This window comes from Hermetia illucens, chromosome 4 (genome assembly GCF_905115235.1).
Source record: "Hermetia illucens chromosome 4, iHerIll2.2.curated.20191125, whole genome shotgun sequence".
Lineage (NCBI taxonomy): Eukaryota > Metazoa > Arthropoda > Insecta > Diptera > Stratiomyidae > Hermetia > Hermetia illucens.
In genome coordinates this window covers 107,167,304-107,190,942 of record NC_051852.1, presented here as the reverse complement: position 1 = coordinate 107,190,942, position 23,639 = coordinate 107,167,304, and the positions used below count along the sequence as shown (strand labels likewise).

The following is a 23,639-nucleotide window of genomic DNA, read 5'->3' as shown; positions in this document are numbered from 1 at the left end:
GTTCGATATCCTATGTGCGTTCGCGTTGGCTTTTGACAATTCGATGCAGATCTCTCTAGCCATCCCGAGTGTCCAGTTTATCGTAAAGATTGTACAGGTCGGCTTGTGTGACAACGATCGCTCTCTTTGCTTTCTGGTTGGCGTTCCTATATATTTGCCAATTGGCGAGCGTTTTATCGCCAAGAAACTTGTGGTAGAGGCGTTTCTTTTCACGGACTTTCATTTCAACATCGAAATTCCAAAGCCAAGTGTCTCGGTTGATAAGTCGCTTACCTGGATTGGTGACCTCGAGGGTTGCAGAGGCCGCTTCATGGAACGTGTCTTCACTTTGATTTTTTCATATTTGTAATGGTTGATAATCGCGTAAGTGAAATCATTTTTTCTTTCTTCTCACGAAAATGCGCGGCGGGCCAGTGCGTTCCTCACACTGTTTATCGGTGGCTTCATTCGCAGGACGGCAGTCAACAGCCGATGTTGAGGTGCGATAGTCTCATAGAGAACGGTTTTGAAATCAGTAATGGTGGTAAAGTGTCAAAAATTATGAGAATATAGTCGATTTACATTTTGCAATTCCTAATATTGGCCCACTCACTCCAGGCAAATCAGCAACAGATCAGATTCTCTCTGTGGCAAGTGATGGAATAACTGTTGGAATCTGGACACCAGTTGCACCATCTATTCATCGACTTTAAAGCCGCCTATGATAGCATAGCCAGGGTAAAACTGTACACGGCCGTGAGAGAATTCGGTATCCCGACGAAATTAATAAGACTGACTAGGCTGACCCTGACCAATGTGCGAGGCCAGATAAAAGCAGCAGGATCACTCTCAAGACCATTCGACATCAACAACGGTCTACGACAAGGGGATGCGCTATCATGCGTCCTCTTTAACCTGGCCCTCGAGAAAGTGATCCGTGATGCTGAGGTGAATGCAAGAGGTACGATCCTCTTCAAGTCCACCCAACTACTGGCCTATGCTGACGATATCGACATCATGGGAAGAACCACCCGAGACATACAAAATGCCTTCATCCAGATCGAGCAGGCGGCGCGAGATTTTGGGCTGCACATTAATGAAGGCAAGACAAAATATATGGTGGGAACGTCTGCATCAAAAACCAACCAACCAACAACATCAAACCACACAAACGGGAAGAATAAAGATAGGAGAATACAACTTTTAGACCGTTCATAGTTTCTCCTACCTATGGTCGAAAATTACAACCGATAACAGCTACGATGATGAAATCCGCGCACGGTTGTCAGCCAACAGAGCCTATTTCAGCTTACAAAAACTGTTTTGTGTACAAGACAATGATCTTGCCAGTCCTCATATATTCCTCGGAGACTTGGGTTTTTAGCAAGAAGAATTGCGATCTCTTGGCCACATTCGAGAGAATAATCCTACGGAAAATTTTTGGCCCCTACATGAGGGTGGACGATTGCGTAGCCTACACAACAACGAAATCTATGAGCGATACCATGACCATGAGGTTGTGGATAAAATTCGGCTCAATAGGTTACGGTGGGCGGGTCACTTAAACCGTATGGATGAGGATGACCCAGCCCGGAGAGTCTATAAGGGCGATATCTATGATAGAAAAAGAAGATGAAGCAGACCCTGCCTAAGATGGAGCGATGGCGTAGGTCAGGACGACAGACAGCCTTTAAGGATATCGAATTGGTGGACCTCGGCGCAAAATCGGGATGTCTGGAGTTCCTTCTTAAGGCAGGCCTAGACTAGTTCCCAATATAAAATGTAGGATGATGAGACCATCGTTTGATGAACCATGTATTCATATGTAAAGGTCATGGGTGTCGCAAAATCGATTATACACTTGCCACTCTCATTGCGCGCACCAAACCCTTTTCCCCCATGGCACCTGTTGCCGTCTGCCTTTTCACCAGTGTGACCATTAAGGTCGTCGGCAATGATGATATAGTTATCAGCAGGCACGTTGCAGGTCTTTGCATCTAGCAATTAATAAAAGGCATCTTTCTCGGCATCAAGTCGATCTATCTGCAGTGCGTTCGCAGTGAAGAAGTTAATAGTACGATCAGCTGGTCATCAAATCGTTCGACTTCTTTAATGGCATCTCGGAAGCCCTCTGAGATGGCAACGCCAGCACTGGATTGAGTGTATGGGCTACCAAAATAAAGAAGTTTATAGCCATTTTCTCCGCGTTCGCGTTCTACATCGGAGCTTTTGGAACCAGACCATCGAGTTTCTTGCAAACCGCAGATATCAATGCGCCTTTTCCGAAGGGCTCCAGAGAGTTCCTCGGTCCTTCCAGTTAGGATGCCAATATTTAGCGTGTAACACGTTTTTTTATTATCGGACTAACTTATTTACATCCTGACACCGTCCATGCGTCAAGAACCCTTGCTCATTTCTCGACAGGACCGGGACCCGTTCTGCCGCGTCGACTTAGGTGGATGCCCTAGCATTTTCCGAAGGTTCTTACTTGATCCGATCATGTTGTTTCGAACGACATTAGGTGCATTTTCTTGGTCGATCTATCGCGGCACCTGTCACCAAGAGAGATCAGGTAGGATTTAGCCTAGGAGAATAACTTCAACTAAACTTTATTTATCCCGTTCCCTGATCTCAGCATTTTATTTTTGTTTTACTGAGGATAGCACAAAGTACGTTGCCTCAAACCCTCCTCCTTTACCTGGCTTGGGACCAGCATGTTACGTTAATAGCATGGTGGAGTTATAACAGTATATTAATAAATTTTTAAAATTTACTGCGAATCCTTCTTAAGTGCATCCTAGACCCGTAAAATTTTGCACTAATATCGGCTTTAATATGAAGCAGAAAACTGGAAAGCTTGGTGGAAATTCTACTATAATTCACAAAGTTGGAGTAGGTCAAAATCGCTCGTTTTGCTTCAAATTGGTATTCCTAAGAGATAGGAAGTCAGGACCACATCGAATTGAATATCGGGTATGTTACATGGAACCATAATGTACCCACATAAATACATAAAAATTCAACAAAACCTTTCATACCTGAAGCGCCGAGTTTCCGGTTTCTGACTTGTTTCTCTGCAGTCACCTGTCCGCAGCGTGCAGAACGATTAAACAATTCCTGCTATCTCCACTTTGGTCCGTTAGGCACACGCTACTCGTAAAGTGTTCCGCCGTTGCACCTACGTTTGGTGCTTGCCGTACTTCTCCTTACTGATTGGACCAGCAGATCCTTCAGAACTGTATATAGGATAATCGCAAACATCCCAGCTGTAGGCTTGTCCGCGGTGCTCCGAACCTGCTTAGAAAAGTGTATCCTCGAGCCGAGGAGACTTGGTTTCGACCATGATTTCATCATTTACTGGATTGCCACATAACTATTCCCAGCATCCGTTGGGCTTATTCGATCGAACGTGGGGCGACTAGTTGCTTCGGGTATCTCGAGTGGCACTAGGCATTTTCGGAGGGGTTTTAGAGATTCAGACCAAGGGTAGAACCCTGGGTTACTTTCGAAGTTACTGTCCTTCTAAGTTGTCCTTCCCGAGGCTCTTAGAATAGGACGCGGTCCCTTAGGTAGTTATTCAATATTTACAATGTCTCTGTCATTCATTTCCAAGAATTGAACACTATCCGTACACGTATCGTCACGAAGAGCATCATTCGTTCGCAGTTAGGACTTCAGCTTATCCGCCCGACTTCTGTGCTATTCCTCTGGAATTATCGTAAAGTACTATCATAAATAGTGAGAGCCATTTGCACGTTGATTGCACTTGCAATTCTTAGCTTTCTCTCATCTTCCGTCAGTCTGCATTGAATGTGCCCTACTATGCGATTTACTACATTCCAGTTTTTTGGTACTTAAATATTTCTCCAACCAAATTTTTCTGTGCTAACGTCGGTTTAAATCTGTAGGAAGTTATTTCTACGTGCCATCGCTGTTGGTCCTTAACAATGTGCTTCAGGTGTCTCCACGATTTTCCGAGAAGCTTGTGCACTCCTGTTCTACATCACGTAGTTCTAGGGCGTTTCACTTGTCCGACATCCGGGAGTAATGGCTTGCATTGCATAACCTGCAATAGATTAAGGGATATTGAATTGGTGGATCTCAGCGAAAAATCAGGATGTCTGGAGCATTTTTACCAAATTTTTATAGACGTTCGAAGGAGAAGAATTAGAAATAGGTTGGGTCGCAAATATAGGAAGCGGCTCTGGCGTAAAGAACTTCCAGTTTGGCCTAACTTTGTGACATATATATGTATCATGTTTGCTTGGCTCGTGCCACTTCATTTATTTTTAAATTTTGTCAGTTTCCTTTCTGGTGGCAACTATGTCCTAATATGCTTGGATATTCCCCACGAGGATGGCACTAGGTGTTGCCGCAGAACATACCAGGTGAGCTCATGTGGCACACCGTCAAATATCTTTTCTAGAATCAAAAATGCAATGTAAAAATGCTTCTCACAGTGTTTCCCCATGAGTAACCGCGCATCACGCATTGCGTCACCAGTTCTTGACAAATCCGGCTTAACCTACATTCATGGCCCAGGACAGCAATCGGATTGGATGGTAAATGGAACACCCTGCTAAACTACCTTTCTTTTTCCATATTGGAACAGTGGTACTTTCTTCCCACTCAGACGGTGTTCTACTTTCCTCAATAACCCAATTGACGAATTCACTGAAAAACAGTGTTGGGGCCCAGCTCTTCACCTTCCAGAACTTGAAAGCAACGCTATCAGATTCTGTTAATTTCCCCGATTTCATTCGTTTGATTGTTCCTTTGGCTTCAGTGGCGCTGACAGGTGGAATTGCCCCACCTGTTGTCATTATGGTTGGCAATTGTGTAAGTGAGATCATTTTTTACTCTCCTTTCACTAAATCGTCACCATTTACTACTTGGTGGGTCAGTGCGTTACGCGCACTGTTTTATCGGGGGCTTGATTCGCAAGACAGCATTCAACGACCGATGCTAAGGTACAATGGTCTCATAAGGAAACTTTGCAGTTAGTGGCGCCAACGAGACTTTCAAAATAAAGTATAGCCTTCATCAGAAGGTCACTTGATGATGTGCAATGTTTTAACTACCAAAAGTGTGCGCATATTGCCCAGATCTGGTCGATCGTACACACTCTACCAGAATCCGAAAAATAAAGTTCGAAGTTTGGCGAGTATATCAGAATCGCTTCGGGTGTCTGTCGGGGTACATCAAGGAAGCGCCATCTCGCCACTCCTCTTTATTCTTGTTATGGACGCTGTCACAGGGGACATCCAATGTTCAGCGCTCCATGAACTGCTTCATGCAGTTGATGTTTTCCTAGCGTCTAATAACACAGTTTAACTCGAGGAACTTGTTTCAAAATGGAATGATCGTCCCATCCAACATGGCTTCAGACTGAATCTAAATAAAACAGCATTTTTGACAACCGATCGCAATGAAGCAGACATTATCACTGTCGGAGTTAGTTACTTGCCCAGAACTGATTGATTTGAATATCTCGGAACAATTCATCAGCCGATGGAGAGCTGCGTTAAGAAATTGTTTCACGCATTAGTGCAACCTGGATGAAGTGGCGTTTCACAACTACTGTTCTTTGTGATCGACGTATTAACTAAGGTCTCAAAACTAAAATATACCGCAGTGTTGTCCGTCCTGTGTGTCAATGCACCGCACCTCGCGGTAATGGAGATGGAGACGTTGCGTTGGATTAGTTGTATAATAAGGCATGATCGTATCCGAAATGACGATATTCGCGATCAATATGGGGTTGCATCGCTTGTGTAAAATTGCGAGAGGGGCGTGTTCGATCCCTTGTAAAGATTGCTGTGAACAGCCAGATCGATGGGAATCGATCAAAAGGTCAGCTGAAACAACGGTTGCTTGATACGTTAGATGGGGATTTGAAAGGCTCGCGAGTCTATTTAGATTAGGCATGCAACAGAAAAAAATGGCGCAATCGATCAAGACGAGCTGATCCCGCTTCTGAACGTGACAAAGGCTGAGGAAGAAGAAGAATACCGGGATTTTCACTTTTTTTATTTGCTGGTGGATGGGACACTTTTGCTTTCTGTTCGGGTACAATTTTAGTACTAATCTTTTCTTTTTTTCGGTTGGATAACCAAGTTGAACAAGTCTTCGTCAGTGCTGCAGCTTTTGTTGGAACTATTGCTGAGTGGGATTTCTTCTTCGCCGCCAGTTTTGCGGCGTTTTGAGGGACATAACAATAAAAGTTCCTGGTGGCTGATCGATGAGGCAGGGTCCCGTTAAACAAGTTTTAAGAATGATTGTTCAAACGAGGTCGATTTTCTTCACATTAGTGGCAAATCCTTATCAAGAGATAAAACGACCTGATTAGTTGAGGGCCCAAACAGAATGTCTGTTTGTTCGCCTGTTGATTGTAAGTCACACCCAATGTGCGATTTATAAAATTCTTCATATGCAGTAAATAGGAGGTAGTCTAGTCATTGAAGCTGAGAATCGGTTGTGGTCTCCGAATTCTTTCAGTCAAGACCGATTGATACGACATTTGGGGTGGGGTAGAGGGTGGCATAAGAAGCAAAAGTTATAGCGCCAATGTGCGCTTCCCTCTGGGAAGGAGGTGGTGTTTTTTCGAAATAACCGCAGAAATCGATTAAATGGTCAATATTTAAATTTACATATTTTTATTTTTACAAAAGAATAATTTTTTTTTGAAAATCTTAAATCTACCAAATTTTAAGAATTTATTTCGAGAGCTTTAATACAGTAGATTCTCAAGTGATTTGCCTTCTTTCAATTATGTGGTAAAAACAGGTTTTGATTTTATTGATTTTTATATAAAAAAATCATGATCATAGTTCCATTATTGTTTCCGAGTTATCACAATCTCGGCAGATGCCGGATTTTACCTAATACTAGCACTAAGTGCCAAGCATTTAGGCTCGGACGATCCTACCTACTTAAAAACTAAAGGGACGCTGGTGGTGATAGCCGGTGGCAGGTCAGTGAGAGAATCCGTCGAGTACTCCCCGCAACATCGAGCACGTATGCAGAATGGTGTACTTTTGCATGGTTTGAACCAGACTGTGCGAAAGTCCCAGGACATCAAGGGAAGCCGTGAGGGATTTAGGTACAATACCTGTAGCTGACAATACAACTACAACCACCCGCTCGAGACGCCAAATTTCCTTGATTTCCCGAGCTAATGGCTCATAGTTCACCTTCTTCTCCACGTATTTCCGTTCAGTGTTGCTATTATGGGGGATAGCAACATCAATAATATACGCGGAGCGACCTGTCTTGTCAACTAACAGTACGTCAGGCTTGTTATGTAGAGCGTGGCGATCAGTCAGAACTTGTCGGTCCCAATACATCTACATACTATCAAGTACTGCTTGCGGCTCATATCGGTAAACCGGGCTTGTTCCCGTGATCAGCCCATGCTTATATGCAAGGTTTTGATGGATAACCTTACATACAGCATTATGCCTGGTGATGTATTGCACCGGTGCCATAACAGTACAGACAGAAATAAGATGGTCCAACGTCTCTGACGTCCAACCATACATTCTGCACTGGTCGTTCTCCACCCGTTCTTTCATGATGAGCTTTTTATAAGCTCGGGTGGCAACCACGCCGTCCTGAATGGCACACACGAACCCCCCCCCCCCCCGTCTCAGCAAAGAGCTCCCCAGCACACAGCCATCTGTTGACAATTCACGTGTTTACCGTGCATTGCCTTCGACTTCCATTCATCGATCCCCTCTTGGTCCGACTTCACCCCACTCAGAGGATTGAAAGATCGATCCTTCAAGTTAAGTGGAGTCAGCCCACAGTCTGCCTTACAGACAGCCGCATGCAAGGAACTCACCTGCTCTTAGCTGTAAAAATAAGCGCGCAGCGAGTCGACTTGGCGATGATGTTGTGCCGTCACGTCAACCACGCCCCTATCTCCGATGTCACGAGGCAGGTTCATCCGCTCCACGGCAGACTTTGGGTGATGCATTCGGAATTTGGACATAGTTGTCCGTATCCGCCGCTGGACGTTTTCCAGATCGGTCTTCGTCCACGGCAATATTCCGAATACATAAGCCAGTGAAGGGATAGAGAATACATTCAACGCGCTTATTTTATTCTTCCCCGAGAGATGCGATTTCAGCACCAGCTTTACGCGTCGCAGGAATTCGGACAGCAGAGCATCCTTCAGATCACCAACTCGAGCATGGGTTCCTTGCAGAATTCCTATGTACTTGTGGAAGTCTGTCTCGGTCATAGCTTCGATGTGAAGGTCACCAATGCTATGTCCGGCATGCGGCTCGTGATGACCTTTGCGGATGGCTTGGATTCGACACTTGTCTAATCCAAACTCCATCCGAATATCCCGGCTGAACATGTATATTATTCGTAACAGACTTCTAAGATGGTTGTCAGTACCAGCATACAGCTTGATGTCATCTAGGTACATCAAGTGTGTCAGTTCGCACTTAGCACGTAGGCCATATTTTATTGCAAAACCATGCCCTCTAGCATCATTCAGTAGCCATGAAAGGGGGTTCAGTGCCATACAAAACCAAAGAGGACTCAATGAATCCCCCTGGAAGATGCCCCTCCGTATACGGATGGGCTCTGAGGTATTAACACCCTCAGATGTACGCACCGATAAGGTGGTATGCCACCCTTCCATGACTGTCGCCAAAAACTTTATTAGTTTCGGATCAATGCGATACAGATGTAGGATGTCGATTAGCCAGGTATGCGGAACGCTATCAAAAGCCTTGGCATAATCGATATAGCAACTGAAGAGGTTTCTTTGGCCTCTAGTTGCTTGTCCTACAACTACCGAGTCGATAATGAGTTGCTCTTTGCAACCCCTTGACCCAACTCGGCAGCTCTTCTGCTCCTCGGACAGAATGTTGTTGATCTCGAGGTGCGCATTGATCCTTCCACTAATAATGGACGTGTTGAATTTGTAGAGGGTTGGTAAGCAAGTGATCGATCTTGTGTCTGCGGGGTCTTGCACCGTGTCTTTCTTAGGGATAAGGTAGGTAATCCCCGCAGTGAGGAAAGGTGGAAATTCTGCACCCGATCCAGACCTGGGCCCCTCCAGTTCTTCGAACTGCTTAAGGCTCGTGGAACTTCCTCTTCGGTAACATCCGCAAAATTCTTGTCAGGTGTATTGGCATGGCAGGGGCCTTCGGCGGTGATCCACTCAGCATGCTGGGCTGGTAACCCCCAAAGTCCACTCCAATACTCTTTCACTTCCGTCACCGAGAACTGTATTGTCTGGGCGCTCTGTTGGGATTCGTAGAGAGATCTGAAAAAGCTCTGCTGGTTCCTCGCGTATGTTGCATTCTGGGCACGTCTGGAATAACTTTCGCCATACCGTCGTAACCGACTGCATATGACAGAAAGTTTCTGTTTTAGTGTGTCCAGAATTTCAACAATGGGTGTCTCACAGGCGATGGCATAGTTCCGGTAAACCCTCTGCACTTTATTTCTCACCGTCGGCTGGCATTGCCAGTGCTGATCTGAATCAGTCTAGCAATGTCCTGCCTTAGTGAGTCCCGCCGACGTTCTAGACGAATTTTCCATGGTGGATCTCTTTTGTCACTCAAACCAATAACACGAAAGCGAATCTTCTGACCGTGCAATCTGATAGCAGCAACTGCACCACAATACACAAGTGATTGTAGTTGCAGCAGCGACATATCAGCACACAGCCGAGACGCAATCTCATCATTGATTTGAGATAGAATTCCCGGAGTTGCTAGAGATGCATAGAGCCTGGGAATACCTGGTCTATGCAAAGGATCCATATCCGAGAATTCTATACACGCTCTTTGGAATTCGTCCCGAACCTCAGCGGAAACCTCAGCTAGACGGTGGAGAAGAGTGCTTCGGCGAGTACTGAACCTGTTGCCTGCATTGCGGCGTGGTGTTGTTGATGCCGCCGCCTCTGCCCCTATCGAATCTCGGTCACCAGTTACCCCGATGACCTCAAGTCGAACACGCTCCCTGATGGTGGCCGGGATTGTGTTGCTGCGGGTAATAAAGCGGTACTCGTCTGCGACTTGCTGCATAGTCACGTGCGCGAATTGCGGGAAACGCTCGACGAATCTGTGGTGCAATAAGGGGCGGTAAGATGTTGTACCCGCCCCCGCCGTTATTTCGTAGTAGTAGCGGATGATGAAGAGGTTCATTTCTTCAGTCCATTTCATCCGCTTCCTACGCGAACCTGCTGAAGTGGTCGCGACAGATTGTGGCGAAACAGCTGCAGCAGGCGGAGCAGTGCTCCTGGTCGTCGTGGCGCCTAGACGTCGAACCGCCCCACGACTAGCGGTTTCGACGCCGTGCTGTCCATTACGAGAGCCCGACCCAGTCAACAAGTCAGACGACTCCCGCCGGTTATCCGTACCGGACCTCAAATTTCTTCTTCTTCTCATTATTGGTGGTGCATTTTATCCCTAGCTGCCAGGTGTTGGGATAGCTTCCTTAGTGAGTAATCTGCAAGACTGCAAAGGTCCTGCACTTTCCTTACCTACCCCCTGAGACGCTGGGGTGGCGTACAGCCATTCAGACTGAAGCTATCCATCCCTCCTCCTTTCACAACCGGGCTTGGGACCGGCTTCGGCGGAGTTTAGTTTCGTTATTGTTATTATTATTATTATTCCCACCGATTTCTATTGTATCTCATTTTAAATGTCTCCAAGGGACCTTAAAAAGCTTTAGCTCAATTTCGGCAAAAAATTTACGCCGCTATATAACTTTTATTTTTGTATACCACCTTCTATTCGAAAATTTAAGACAATCGGTCTTGACTGAAAGAATTCAGGGGTTGAAATCTTCAATGACTGGACTAAGGACTTTGGGTTGGATTTATGGAGTGCTCCCCATACTTGCAAAATGTGTGAATATTGTTTTTTCATAATATGGTCATGTGTGATATCAAATGAAAGGCCTCGATTAGGACTTTTTGAAACTAAATACCTTTATACCACTATTGGGAAGATGGTGAGGGAGGAAGGGGAAGACTTGAGGGTTCAAAACGGAGAATATTCAATAATTTTTTCAATAGTTGCTGTAGAAACACTGACTGATTCTCCATATTTTTTTGACAGAATGTTCAATACCTTCTATAGGTAAAATTTCTTTTCGTTCTATTGGAGAAGCTTCTTTGAATGGTAATTCTCTTTTCGATAGCCAGGTTCTACCGCTTTACCCTAACTGATAAGTCATTCATTGATTGAGATGCGGGGCATCTTTAGTAATATAGCACGGTTTGAAGATATTTTGCTTCCAGATATAAAACTGGTTGCGAGCCATCTACATAGAATAAATTGCTTAGAACATTAGTCGGACCATTACCGGAAAGAAACGGAGATCAGTGAAAAGTTGCGGTGACTCTACTACAGTGTTTTGGCTCAAGCTCTAAACTTTAGTGATAAGACAAATTACATTTTTTGTGCATAAATTGAAAGTGCGTAGTGGATTTGAAATCGACTGAATATGGCGAAAGTTCTATGTTTAATCGCAATGTTTGTGGTGACGTTCGAAGTGGTCCATTCGCATACATACCATGCCGGGTCCTGCCCGACTGTAGAACCTATGAGTGGATTTAATATGAAACAGGTGATTCACGCTTACCAGGAAGTGTTTATTATTGTTTTTCAACTTGTAGATTATGAAAGAAACATTAGTAATAAATTTGAGTATACCAGGTGTTTCTATCCCCTTGTATCTTGCCGACTTTTGCATGTATCTATCGAGCCGAGATACAAGAAAGCAGGAAAGATATAAGAGGATTAAGCTGCCCGACGTAGTGGTGCTTTTTGTAGCTGGTAGACTGGCGGTTAGTATTTGGAAAAACGGTCTCACCTCCGATTTTAGAGATGTTATCACCGTCATTGATCTGATCGTTTATCATATTCTTATTGTAGATGCATATGTACATATGTATGAAACTCGCATAATTTACGTGTTAGAGTTGTTTAAAGTGTCAAGATTTCGCATTATTTAGATTAGTAGCCCCCACACCGATTTCAATCTTGATATGTTGTCTAGGTCATTACGTCTAATATTTCTCTTAATATACAGTGGGTGATAGCTCAGCATGATTTCAGATGTTTCTGTATGACTGCTTCGTTTTTGGTCTATGTGTGACTATTTTTCTACAATATTTCCCGAAACTCCTCTATGCAAATTCAGCACAGTACGTGTATCTTCCACATTTTGATAACAAAAAATTTGTTTTTGAGTCAATACGAGATGATACGACAGAAGTTCTTGGAACTTCTGGATGATCTTTCACCTCAATATGCTATTTTTTAAGGCTTCTTTAGCAGAAAATAACAAGTTGGAATACCGGAAGCTGGACGCTTTGGTTAAAAAAGTTTTGTGTTCATCTTGTGTGAGAAACTTTCTATGCACGTTTTTCCATTCGTACAAAGCTAAAAATATTCTTTGATATGTCTTCAAACTCCGTCGTTCATATGGGTTTACTTCATATGATAATGACGTCACACATGTCTTAGAGTGCAATAAATTCACGTGAAATACAAAACTTTGGTCTTGAATGAAGTGCTCTAACACACTTCAAGGCCCTGATCCAATGTGGATTGTTGCGCCAACGATTATTATTATTATTATTATCACTTATTCTGATGCCGAATTTTGTACTTTTAGCATGACCCCCTTAAGTTCATTTCGGTTAAATTTCTAAAATATAATTATATGTTATTACTCACTTTATTTGAGCAGATATTGTAATGGGATGTATTTTGAGGCCTAGATTTTGTAAAGATGCATCACTCTGATTTTTTCAGATTTTTAGGTTGTATAGGTTCTGAGATAGGGATATCGAATTGGTGGACCTTGGCGTAAAACCGGGATGTCTGGAGTTTCTTATTAAGGCAGGCCTAGACTGGATACCGGTTGTTGCGCCGTTGATGATGATGATGATAGGTTCTGAGAACAAGAGCATCGCTTTTTGAGGCGCACATTTTGAGGGTTCATTCCACGGTGTTTCACCCATGACTGTATTCTGTGAAGAAAAAAACTTTCGCATATTTGGGGAGCCCTCTTAAACCCAACACGAAATTATGCGTTGCTTGTGTATCGGTTTATAGACTACATATTTTCACCAGATTTCGTGACGTAGCTCCATGTGGGAGTAAATCTTGTGCGAGAGACGGACAGACCAATCGATTTTAAGAAGGTTTTGTTTAAAAAAAAGGTTTTGTTTAAAAAAGGGGTTGTGAAATTTTTTCCCACGAATACAGTCAAAAAGCTATTATAAGTAATTTTTGAAGGAGCTCTTAGTGGGGGTGAGAAAGTTAATAATAGTATACTAACACACGAATTTTATAGTACACCTATGTCAAAGTTGTCCGTTTCATGTAATAAAATAAAATTTTTTAAACTTCTATCTCAGGCCCAAATTCTTTCTCTACGGCTCGGCTATGAGGTATTTTTCATTTACCATAAGACAATCAGTGAATTTTCAAAGAATAAGCCGATGTCAAAATGAATTTTTAAAACATTGAATTGTAGCGAATAAGCGGAGAGTTGTAGAATGACTGTCCCAAGTACAATTTGAATCCGATTAAGTTGTTAAAGATTTTAAACCAAGCCCTCTGATTACGCTAAATAGCTAATAAAAGTAGCCAAGTGCCTAGGCAGAAAAATAAAGTGAATCCTGGAATATAGGATGCCTGTTTGGGAGACAGAATCAAGTCAGTGCCTACACTCTAGTAGTTTGAGAGATATTTGCTGTCTAACCTGAAAGGTGGCCTAGAAATCGACTACTTTCTAATGCCCTTCAGCCTTGTTTTTATCAAGGTTGTACTGTTAATGTTGTTAATTTGTTTTTACAAGGCTTTAGATCAATGTTCCATCGATAGCTTACGTTTAAAGGAAAGTTTCACATGAATTTATTCGAACAGAATTTCTGCATTAGTTCATATTAGATTATGATTTTTTAAATTTATTCAATGTGGATCTGTGCATTAGGTTGTATTACACTGATAAGGTTTGTAGCATCTGTGGCTTCGCAGCATGCGCATAATTGATTTGATTTGAGTTGACAAGAAGATTCGTTTGCTTGTATGCAGCATATTTCTTTTTCCTTCAATTTAGCTTCCTTCATCACCTCCATTATCCCCCTTTTAAATTTCGACTTCCCATCTCGATTGATGATTATTTTAATTTTCTTTTCAAAACTTTAGTCACAAAACTCCACCTTTTAAACTTACCAAAACTTTATTTATATTTTTAATCCTAGTATAATTTTTTTTAAATATTCAAAAATGATCATTAATTTTTTGTTGTTCTTTTCACCAAATATTGCATGGCTAGCAAATGCATTCTTAGCGTTTGTCCCGGGGAATTGCAGGAAAACAGCTGATACCGCGGAGACTTTTTGTTGAAAGAGGGACGGCTACGGTTTCGTATTAGGGCAGAGGCAACTCATTAGACGCTTCGGTCATGCTGCTCCCAGGGCAGAGGTGAGGCAGTGTCTGATGAGTTGCCTCTGCCCTGGAACGAAACCGTAGTCATCCCCGCCCCTCTTTCAATTTTTGAATTTTGGATGCTAAACCCGAAAAAGGGGAGTCCGTGGACCATAAAGAGTGGGAGCAAGTTGCTTTCCATTTGGTTCGGTCTGACATCAAGTGGATGCGGACTTAGGACTCCTCAATCCTAAAAGAAAGACTTTTTTTATTTCCGTAGAGGCCAGCTCGATGAGAGGCGGAAAATTGTTTTGTTCTTGGAGGAGTGATGAAGTGATAAATGAGAGGTGGATATTTGGTTTCTGCTCGCTGCCATTTTGAATTCCGCTTTACGGAAATAGTGTGGTGAATTATTTCGATTTGTTTGAGGTACATCAAAATCTTTTGATACTGGTTCGATGAATATCTGAAAACTCGCAGAGTTAAACGAAAGCAAAGCAGAGCAAGAAGGTAATTGGCTCCCAGTTGAATAGATAACGCGTAAATTCGTGGAAAGCTAAATAACTACCAATTGTGCATGACATCGACCGGATTTCCACTAGAAGTTAGTGACAGTCAGAAACTTTCAAATAAGCTCTTGGAACCTTTAGGTCATCTTTGGAGCAGGAACTCCTAGCATAGAACACAACCACGTAACGTTAAATAGTAGCAGCCAAGGTACCTTTTCGAAAGCCAGAAAACTTTTCGTACCTGAAGCTTCTGGTTTGAACACTTTTTTGTATTTCAGGTGACGGTGCGGTTTGACGCATCGATTAAAGGACACGTGAAATTTTGTAAAATAACACAGGGTTGTGCAAGCGCGTGTTGGGGGATACCTTAGTGAAGCTTCAGTATTTTCGGGCAGACTTTCATGGTCAATTTAGCCAGATTTGTAAGTTTTTGGAATAGCTCTGCCTTTTTGATCGAATTCGGTTAACTAAGATGGTCCTTCGGCCATCGCCAAATCCAGTAAGTCATTGCAGGTTAAAGCTGAATATGTACTCCACAAGGGTCACTTTTAAGTGAACTTTTCTCAAAAGATCTACCGACGTGTCGAGTGGAATTTCCACCTCATACCGGATGAACCTTCGTCGCGAAGAGCTTTAACCTCAATTCAAAAGAAAGATTAGCTACATACATATATCTACTTATCGGCTCTTGATGGATAGTTTTACTTGAAATATCTGCCGTGATTCATGAATGGTAGCATAATTGAATCTTTTGCCGCCTTCGATAAGTATGCTTATATAATCGAAGTTGGGCGGCACATCTTCTCTTTCGTCAGCCTTTGTCCTGTACACAAGCGGGGTCAAAAGTCTGATCTATATGCAATCGCGAGGCTGTTTAATCCTCAGCTAGCGTATCAGACCAACCACCGTTTTTTTGCCCGGCATTTTGGTCGCTTATCATCGACTTCGATGTTCAGACCAATCTTAGCGAATGAAATCTCATTAGCGTGAATTACGTGACCATATTATGTGCGGCACATTGTTGTTCAAAACACAAGCAGCCTGTGTCACAAGGTTTGCTACTTTCTCGGAAGAGTTATTAAAAAACATGTTGGAAGTAAGACGCTTCAGGTATGAAAGGCTTTGTTGATTTCTTATACAAGAATATTTGATTACACGATGGTTTCACTATATATAGTTCGTGGTGTATATATGTTGAATGTACCCGTCAATTCGATGTGCTACAAACATTTTATTTTTTAGGGAGTACCAGTTTGACACAAAAGAGGCAACTTTAGCCTACTATAACTTTTTTAATAATAGTAGAACTTCCACCAAACTTTGAAGTATGATGCTGCTTATCAAAGTCTACCTTACTGCAATTTCACGGGTCTAGTATGAACTTAAGGCGGGTTTGCAATAAATATGTAAAATATAGTAATACAACTTTATTTGACCAGATATCAAAACGGAAAGTATTTTGAGGCCTAGATACCATGTGCATGAACCAACATGATTTTTTCAAATTTTTCGATTCGATAGTTTCTGAGAACACTTCCTTGAAATAATTGACTCCCTTCGGATTCCCGTACTCCAAAGGCAATATCAACGATCAGTGAGGTGACGAAAATTTGGGAGGAAGCAATGAAGGCCAATCAATCTAGCGTGGTAATCACTCTCGTTGCGGAGAATACCTTCAATACTGCAAAATAGAACGCAATAATTGCGGCTTTAGCCAAATAAGGCGCCCCCAAATACCTGGTGCGCATAGTCTTCGGGATCTAGCGCTCTCAGAGCATAAAACTGAGGTAGTTTTTTTCCCAAGCGAAGTAAGCAAAGGTTGAAATAGATCAAAATTGGCGAATACATCATACATTCGCAATTAACGCTTAAATATCTACGAGTCATGGTTAACTGAAGGCTAAAAGTATTAAGCAACAAAGGTTTCCGGGGTTGCTACATTGGTGGCAAGAATGTTACCGAATACAGGTAGTCCTAGGCAAAGTCAGCAGTTCCTTATCTCGAGAGTTGTATGGTTCATCTTGCTTTATGCGGCTACAGTCGAGCGTGATGATTCCGGAGAATGAGGAGCAAGTTGTTTTAAACTACTCGAGGTTCACCGCACACAGAGCGGAGACGGAAATTCACACCGGGAAGCGGTTGTCAACCGAGAATACCGTAGACTACATGCTAGCCTGTGAAGCAACTTGGAGGGCGGGGGAAAAATTAATGAAGGCGACGCACAATCTGCCGAGGAAGGAAGAGCTTCGGAAAGTGACAAAAAATCACACAAACAAAATCTTAGAATTTGTATTGAAGCGACAATTTTCACCTGTTATAACTTTATTAATAATAGTGCGATTGCCATCAAACTTGGTAGGAGCATGATTGTGAATCCAGGATGAACTCAATGGGAGTTTTGTTAATTAATAAAAAATTATATCAATTAATATTAATTATATTAATATACTATGTATATACTATATATACTATTATTAACTTTATTTGAACTAGCTTGGCGATTTTTTTTAGATTTTTCGGTTGGACAGATGGGGGGGGGGACATTAAATGTCAGAAGTGAAAAGTACTAATCGAGACCTTTCATTGATACCTTACATGACTTTACGGTGAAAAAAAAATTGTACACTCCCATTTGCATGTATGTTCAGAATGGTGAACTTAGGCGGACCACCAGAATTAAAAGAGGAAGCCACTTTAAAACAGCTTCTTCGATGCACTACAATTTCAGGATACCATCACGAAAACCTTGATTATTAACCTTTGGTTTAGATCCAAGCATTTCTGGATGATCGTAAATTGTCTTGGTTACCTTTTGCGATTCTTAGAGGAAACTCCTCCCTCCCGGCAGCGGGCAAAATGGGTTCGAAATCTTTGATTTCTTATCGCTTGGAAAGTTATTATCCGTAGTTGCTTCCATATCAATAGTAAACTACTGCAGGCTACCTCACCACCAAGGTGGCTTAGGAGGGGAGGAAAACAGGAAACAGGAAACAGGAAAACAACTATGGTCTTAGAAGGTAAGTTTGGGGAATGTGTGTTTCGATTGACCGATGTATTTTAGGAGGAAGGAACGACTTTGATCAAAACTTCAAGGTGTTATACAAGTTCGCTATTGAACAGGATTAATCTGGTGCAATAGCCCCTTCTTCCATATCCTGTATAAAAACGATAGCCAGACGTGGGTCAATCACATTGAACGACACACTGCCGGTTTTTACCGTTACTGGCCTAAGTCTAGGCAAAAACTTTTTTGTTTGAGGTTGGGTTTTTGAAGTAATATATTTGGAGCCAACGATACTAATAGTCGCCTTCGGTAACGTTGCTTCATAGGGCAGAGGTGAGATAGTATCTGAATAGTGTACTTCGCCTTGTCGACGTAAGTGTCAGCAATTTTTGTAAAAAGTCTGGTGAGGTCGACTACTTGGGAGTTTCGTATGTTCTAGTGTGAGCTTATTGTGCAGAGCCTGGTAATTATCTAGAACTTATTTTGTATTTTGGATGACAATAGATTGATAATAAAGCGAGAGAGTTCAGTGGACATCTTTTAATTTGCGTAATTTTAAAAGATATTGTTACCGTTGTAAGCGTTACATTCAGGTTGCTTCGTATCGCAAATACGGTTCCGTTGATGCGGAAATTATATTTATCTGAAAGGGGCGTTAAAAACTTCGCAATTTGAGTTTGTATGGCTTTATACCGGTTGGATTCCAATAGTATTGGTAACTCATGGTTTTCCTTATTTCTCTTCAACCTTCAGAATCTGCTTCATCTTATCTTCAAGGGCAAGTACCTTTCTAGGGAAAACTACACTTGTGTTTACTATTTAGGATTCATAGCTTTCTTAATGATGCGAATAATGTTATATATTTTTAAATATCTTTTCATATATTAAAGTTTGCTTTAGTTTACTCTTTTCATTTTAACTCAAGAATTTCACTAAATATAACACTTTCTGAACCAATTTCTTCTCCAGTTTCTAGGAATTTGGTACGCAATTCAGAAGACTTCGACAGCATCCACCTGCCTAGTCTATAATATTACATTAGGGGATGAACCTGGTGAATATCGAATCAAACAAACATCTCAACATTTCGCCCTTAGTTTAACTCGAATCAAACATCAATATAGTTACACTGGCGAAATTTCAATTCCTGATCCAGAAATTCCTGCAAAAATGCAAGTTAAATTTCCTCTAAGTGAGTTGGCGACGGTTCATTACTTAATCTTCAAGCACTTTCTGAATTAGAAGATACGCTTATCCCTCATTCTTGTGTCCTTTGCAGACATTTTTGGCAGCTCATCCTTCACAATATTCATGTCAGACTACGTACAATACGCTGGAATATTCTCATGCCAGAAGCTAGGATTTCTACATCGACGGTCTGCAACACTACTCTCCCGAACCCGTGATCTTGACAAGATCTTTATCGACAAGATGCGGTCTCGCCTGTCCTCATTCAACGTTGATCCTTTCGATTTGAGTATTATCGAGCAAACTGAATGTCCTAAAAACGAATCGCAAGGACTCAATATTCACATTGACGATGAAACTTTCTCAGTTCGTAGAATTGCAAACGTATTCCGCCAGGCCGGGCGAAAGATTGGAGATGGTGTGGAATATGTTGTGATCGCAGGAAAGAAGGTGGGCTAAGTACATAGTTAAAACAATTTTTTTAGAAGAAAAGTTTAAATCTGAAGTTTGCTAGAAATATTTTCAATTGGTCCTAATTCTGATTCTTGGGGTTAATTTTTTCTAACGTTTTTCTTTGCAGTTTTATCATCAAGTAAGCGATGATGGAAAAAATGTTTCTTCTACTGTGGCAGTAGTTTCTTCAGATAAGGCCAAAAACATGATATTTCCACCTGGAGAAAGTGATGCAGAATGGATCCGGGTATAAAATTGGAATACTTGATAAGCGTGTTTTAACAGATGCCCATAATTTGAATTAGTGAAAGAATGTGATCAGTAAGATATATTTTAGATATGTATGAACTACATAGTATGAATTTTAATAAATAAAATGTTCAAAAAGTCCTAGCTTGTATTCTATTCCTAACCGCAAATTATATATTATAGGTGCCTATGTTATATGTCAATATGCTTGACGTATACATATATACGCTGGTCATACCAGAATGGGTATGGTATTTTCACGGGAGCAAAGTGTCGACTCAAGCTAGTGATAGCTGGAGGGTCTTAATGGTGATAGTTGCCTGTACATGTTTGCTGTTTTAGTCACTTTCTATGTACTACTTCCATATAGCAATACAGAAAGAGTATTAGCATAGGACAGTCTGTACTTGATGTTGGTGTTGAGATTACTGTATTTCCAGATGACAGACAAGTCAGCGAAAGCGGTTCTAGCGCTGTTAACGCGTTCGGGGCCACGGTTGGCAGCAACCACGCTTCCAAGATATACAAATGGATCGACGACTTGGATTCCCTGCCCATTAACGCAGTTAAGGAGAGGGCGATGTACGGTCAGACTGCGAAACCTGTTTTGTTGGTGGTCATCTTTGGCCCACTTTACTTAGAAATCCAGAGCCACTTGGCCAAGGACTATGACCCGGTGAGGGAGCAAACCGATGTCATTAGCGAAGTCCAGATGTTCGAGAAAAGATGTCGTAGTCCATTGAAATCTTCCACGTCCTCCGGACAAGTTGGAATGAAGAACATCACCGATAGCAAGAATTAAATCAAGATGCAACACTGACGGACTTCACTTTGGACCTCAAATTCCCCTCAGATTTTACCTCGGTGAAGCAGGTGGAATTTTGTGCTATTATAATAACAACTGTTAGTTTCTCTGGAATGTCCCTGCTGCGTAGAGCACTCCAGATATACTCCCTGTTCACAGTATCGAAAGTTTTCTCAAAATCGATGAAAAGCAGGTGAAGCGAAGATCTAAACTCGGGGCACTGTCCCCAAAATGATTCCTAGGGTGTTTATGTGTCTGTCTGCCATCTATCGATAAATCTTTGGAGATGTTCTTTGATACGTTCCAGAATTATTTTATCTATTATCATTGCTATGCAAGGAGTACACAGATATCCCTGCAATTGTTACATTCCAAACGAGTGCGGTTCGATGGAATGTTAACCATCATCCCCTTTTTCGACTTTTTGGAAAAGGCAGGTCTGCAAAAACTGCAGGTGCAACAAATAACTCTGCGGGGAGATCGTCGAACCTAGCGGCTTTACTCCATTTGAGTGTATTGATGGTCGACATGATTAGCAACAAATAACATTTTCTACCCCATCAACAATACCTATGTGACTTTGCTGTCGGTTCCTGGATCTCCTTCAAATCACCTCAAGATTTTCTTCCACCACTGTTCTAAGTCGGTCGAGATGTAAATCATAGTGGGTTTTATTCTATGACATAACCCGTTTCAGATCAGAATACCCCTATAATGCAACGCAGACATGAGCTGACGAAGACTTCAAGCTTACGAGTAACGATGGTGATTACTTTCCATGTAGTTCTACTATATTGCAGCACAGAAAGAAGTTGATGTTGGTGTTGAGATAGTTGTATGTGCAGATTTTGAGCACGACAGCGACAGCGAAAGGTAAAAACAACGCTATCTACATATGCAAATTGCTAGGCGCTTTTGATGTTCTCCTCATTCATGGAAATAGAAAGAGTGCTATGTCCAGTCCGACTGACAACCTTGGTTTTATTGGTGTCTATCCTCAGTCTGACTCTGCTTGCATCCTTCACCAATTCCAAGTATCCTCAGTGAGATAGGACACAGATATCATCAGTGTAGTCGAGCTGTTTGACAGCTTTCCAGATACATTCCCTACTGACGCTGTCGAAAGCTTTCTGGAAAAAGTAAAGCGTAGATCTAAACTGCTCCACAGTTTCAGAATCTAGAGGGGAAATCATTCTGTTCTTTGTCAATCAAGCTTTCGCAGTGTATTTTGATGGATTTCAGGATTATCCTTTCTATGTAGTATCTTCGGAGCTGCACGTAAATACCCCCCCCCCCCCCCCCCCCCCCCATTGTCGCACTCAAGACGGGTACTCTCTTTGGAATCTTGATGATTATCCACTTCTTTCACTCGCTGGAAAATATCTCAGATTCCTAGGTTTATCTTATATACAATATATACCGTATATATGTGGAAGTAGCAGCAACAGTTTCAGTACTCGCTAAAGCACTCTCTCCACCGTTAGGCTGAAGTCGCGGCTAAGGTTCAAAGCGAATTCCAAAGAGCGTGTATAGAAATTTCGGATCGTTTGCATAGACCAGATATTTCCGGGTTCTATACATCTTCAGCAACTTCGAGAATTCTACCTCAAATTAATGATAAGATCGCGTCTCGACTGTGTGTTGATATATCACTGCTGCAACTACACCACCACTGTATTGTGGTGCAGCTGTCAGATTGCACGATCAGTTTTCTTGTTATTAGTTTAAGTGACTGAAGAGGTCCACTATGAAAAGTGTGGCTGGAACGTCACATTAAAGCATGCAGTCGGTTGCGGCGATACGGCGAAAATCACCCCAGATGTTTTCAGAATGCAACGTACGGGAGGTTCAGATCACTGAACGATTTCCAACAGAATGAAAAACGTCGAAAGAATGTCAGGGTGAACTTTGGGAGTTATCCGCGTCCGTCCTACTTTTGTACCGCATTCAACCCAAACTAATAAAGCTTTTGGCGACAATCATGGGAGGATGACACGCCGCCATATCAATCTGAGAGAATATCTATACACGGAAAGAGAGAGGGTTAGTTTGCTTTGGTTTTGCATTGCACTGAATTCTCTTTCATGGCTTCTGAATGATGCTAGAGAGCATGGCTTTACAATAAAGTATGCCTACATGTTAAGTGCTAGCTGATACACTTGAAGTACTTTGCTGACATTAGTTTGTATGCTGGTACAGTTGACCACCTTACAAGTATGTTGCGAATAATAGACCTGTTCAGCCGTGATATTCGGATGGAATTTGGATTAGACAAATGTCGAATTCAAGCTACCCGCAAAGATCATTGCAACCCGCATGTCGAACATAGCATGGCCGAGCATAGTATACCTAGCACATTCATTCTACAAGGAATCCACGCTCGAGTAGTTGATTTGAAGGTTGTTCTGATGTCCCAATTCCTGTGACATGTGAAGTTGGTACTGAAATCGTATATCTTAGACCGAAACCGATCTGGAAAACGTTCAGCGGCGGATACGGACTACTATGTTGAAATTCCGAATACATCCCCCAAATTCTACGGTGGGGTGAATGAACTTACTTCGCAGCAATGGAGGCAGGGGCGTGGTTGACACTGCGGCGCAACATCACCGCTAAGACGACTCGCTACATGCTTATTTTTACAGCAAAGAGCAGACAATACCCTTGCATGGAGCTGTTTGTAAGGCAGATTGCGGGTTAGTTCCACTTAACCTTAAGGGTTCGATCTTTCAATCCTCTGAGCAGAGTGAAGTCAAATCAAGACCGTATCGATGAAGAAAAGTTGAATGTAATGCAAAAAATGTTATGGAAAAGACGTGAATTGCCTTTGGCACCCATTTGTGAACCTGCATTTTTCGAACAGAGGGCTATGTACTGGGGAGCTCTTTGCTGAGACGGGGGCATTTATGTACGCCATTCAGGACGGCGTGGTTGCTTATAAGAAGCTTATTATGATAGAGCTGGTGGATAAGAATGTGTAGTTCGGCGTTAGAGACATTGAACCATCCCATTTCTGACTGCACTGTTATGGTGCC

At 42.2% G+C, this 23,639-nt stretch overlaps 1 protein-coding gene across 2 annotated transcripts in view; it reads left to right on the top strand.

Moving 5' to 3' along the window:
- The window catches only part of LOC119654581 (apolipoprotein D-like), a 28,366-nt gene extending 8,426 nt beyond the window's left edge, over window positions 1-19,940 (top strand). The window contains exons 1-4 of one of the 2 annotated variants that reach the window (XM_038060039.1): window positions 11,249-11,580; window positions 18,879-19,101; window positions 19,189-19,547; window positions 19,678-19,940. In XM_038060039.1, the coding sequence (XP_037915967.1) occupies window positions 11,458-11,580; window positions 18,879-19,101; window positions 19,189-19,547; window positions 19,678-19,803 (831 nt within the window). In that variant the 5' untranslated portion in view covers window positions 11,249-11,457 and the 3' untranslated portion in view covers window positions 19,804-19,940. Of the gene's footprint in view, window positions 1-11,248; window positions 11,581-18,878; window positions 19,102-19,188; window positions 19,548-19,677 lie in introns of those variants that run through there. The other variant, XM_038060038.1, reaches the window with a different exon arrangement.
- Window positions 19,941-23,639: the final 3,699 nt, after the last annotated feature.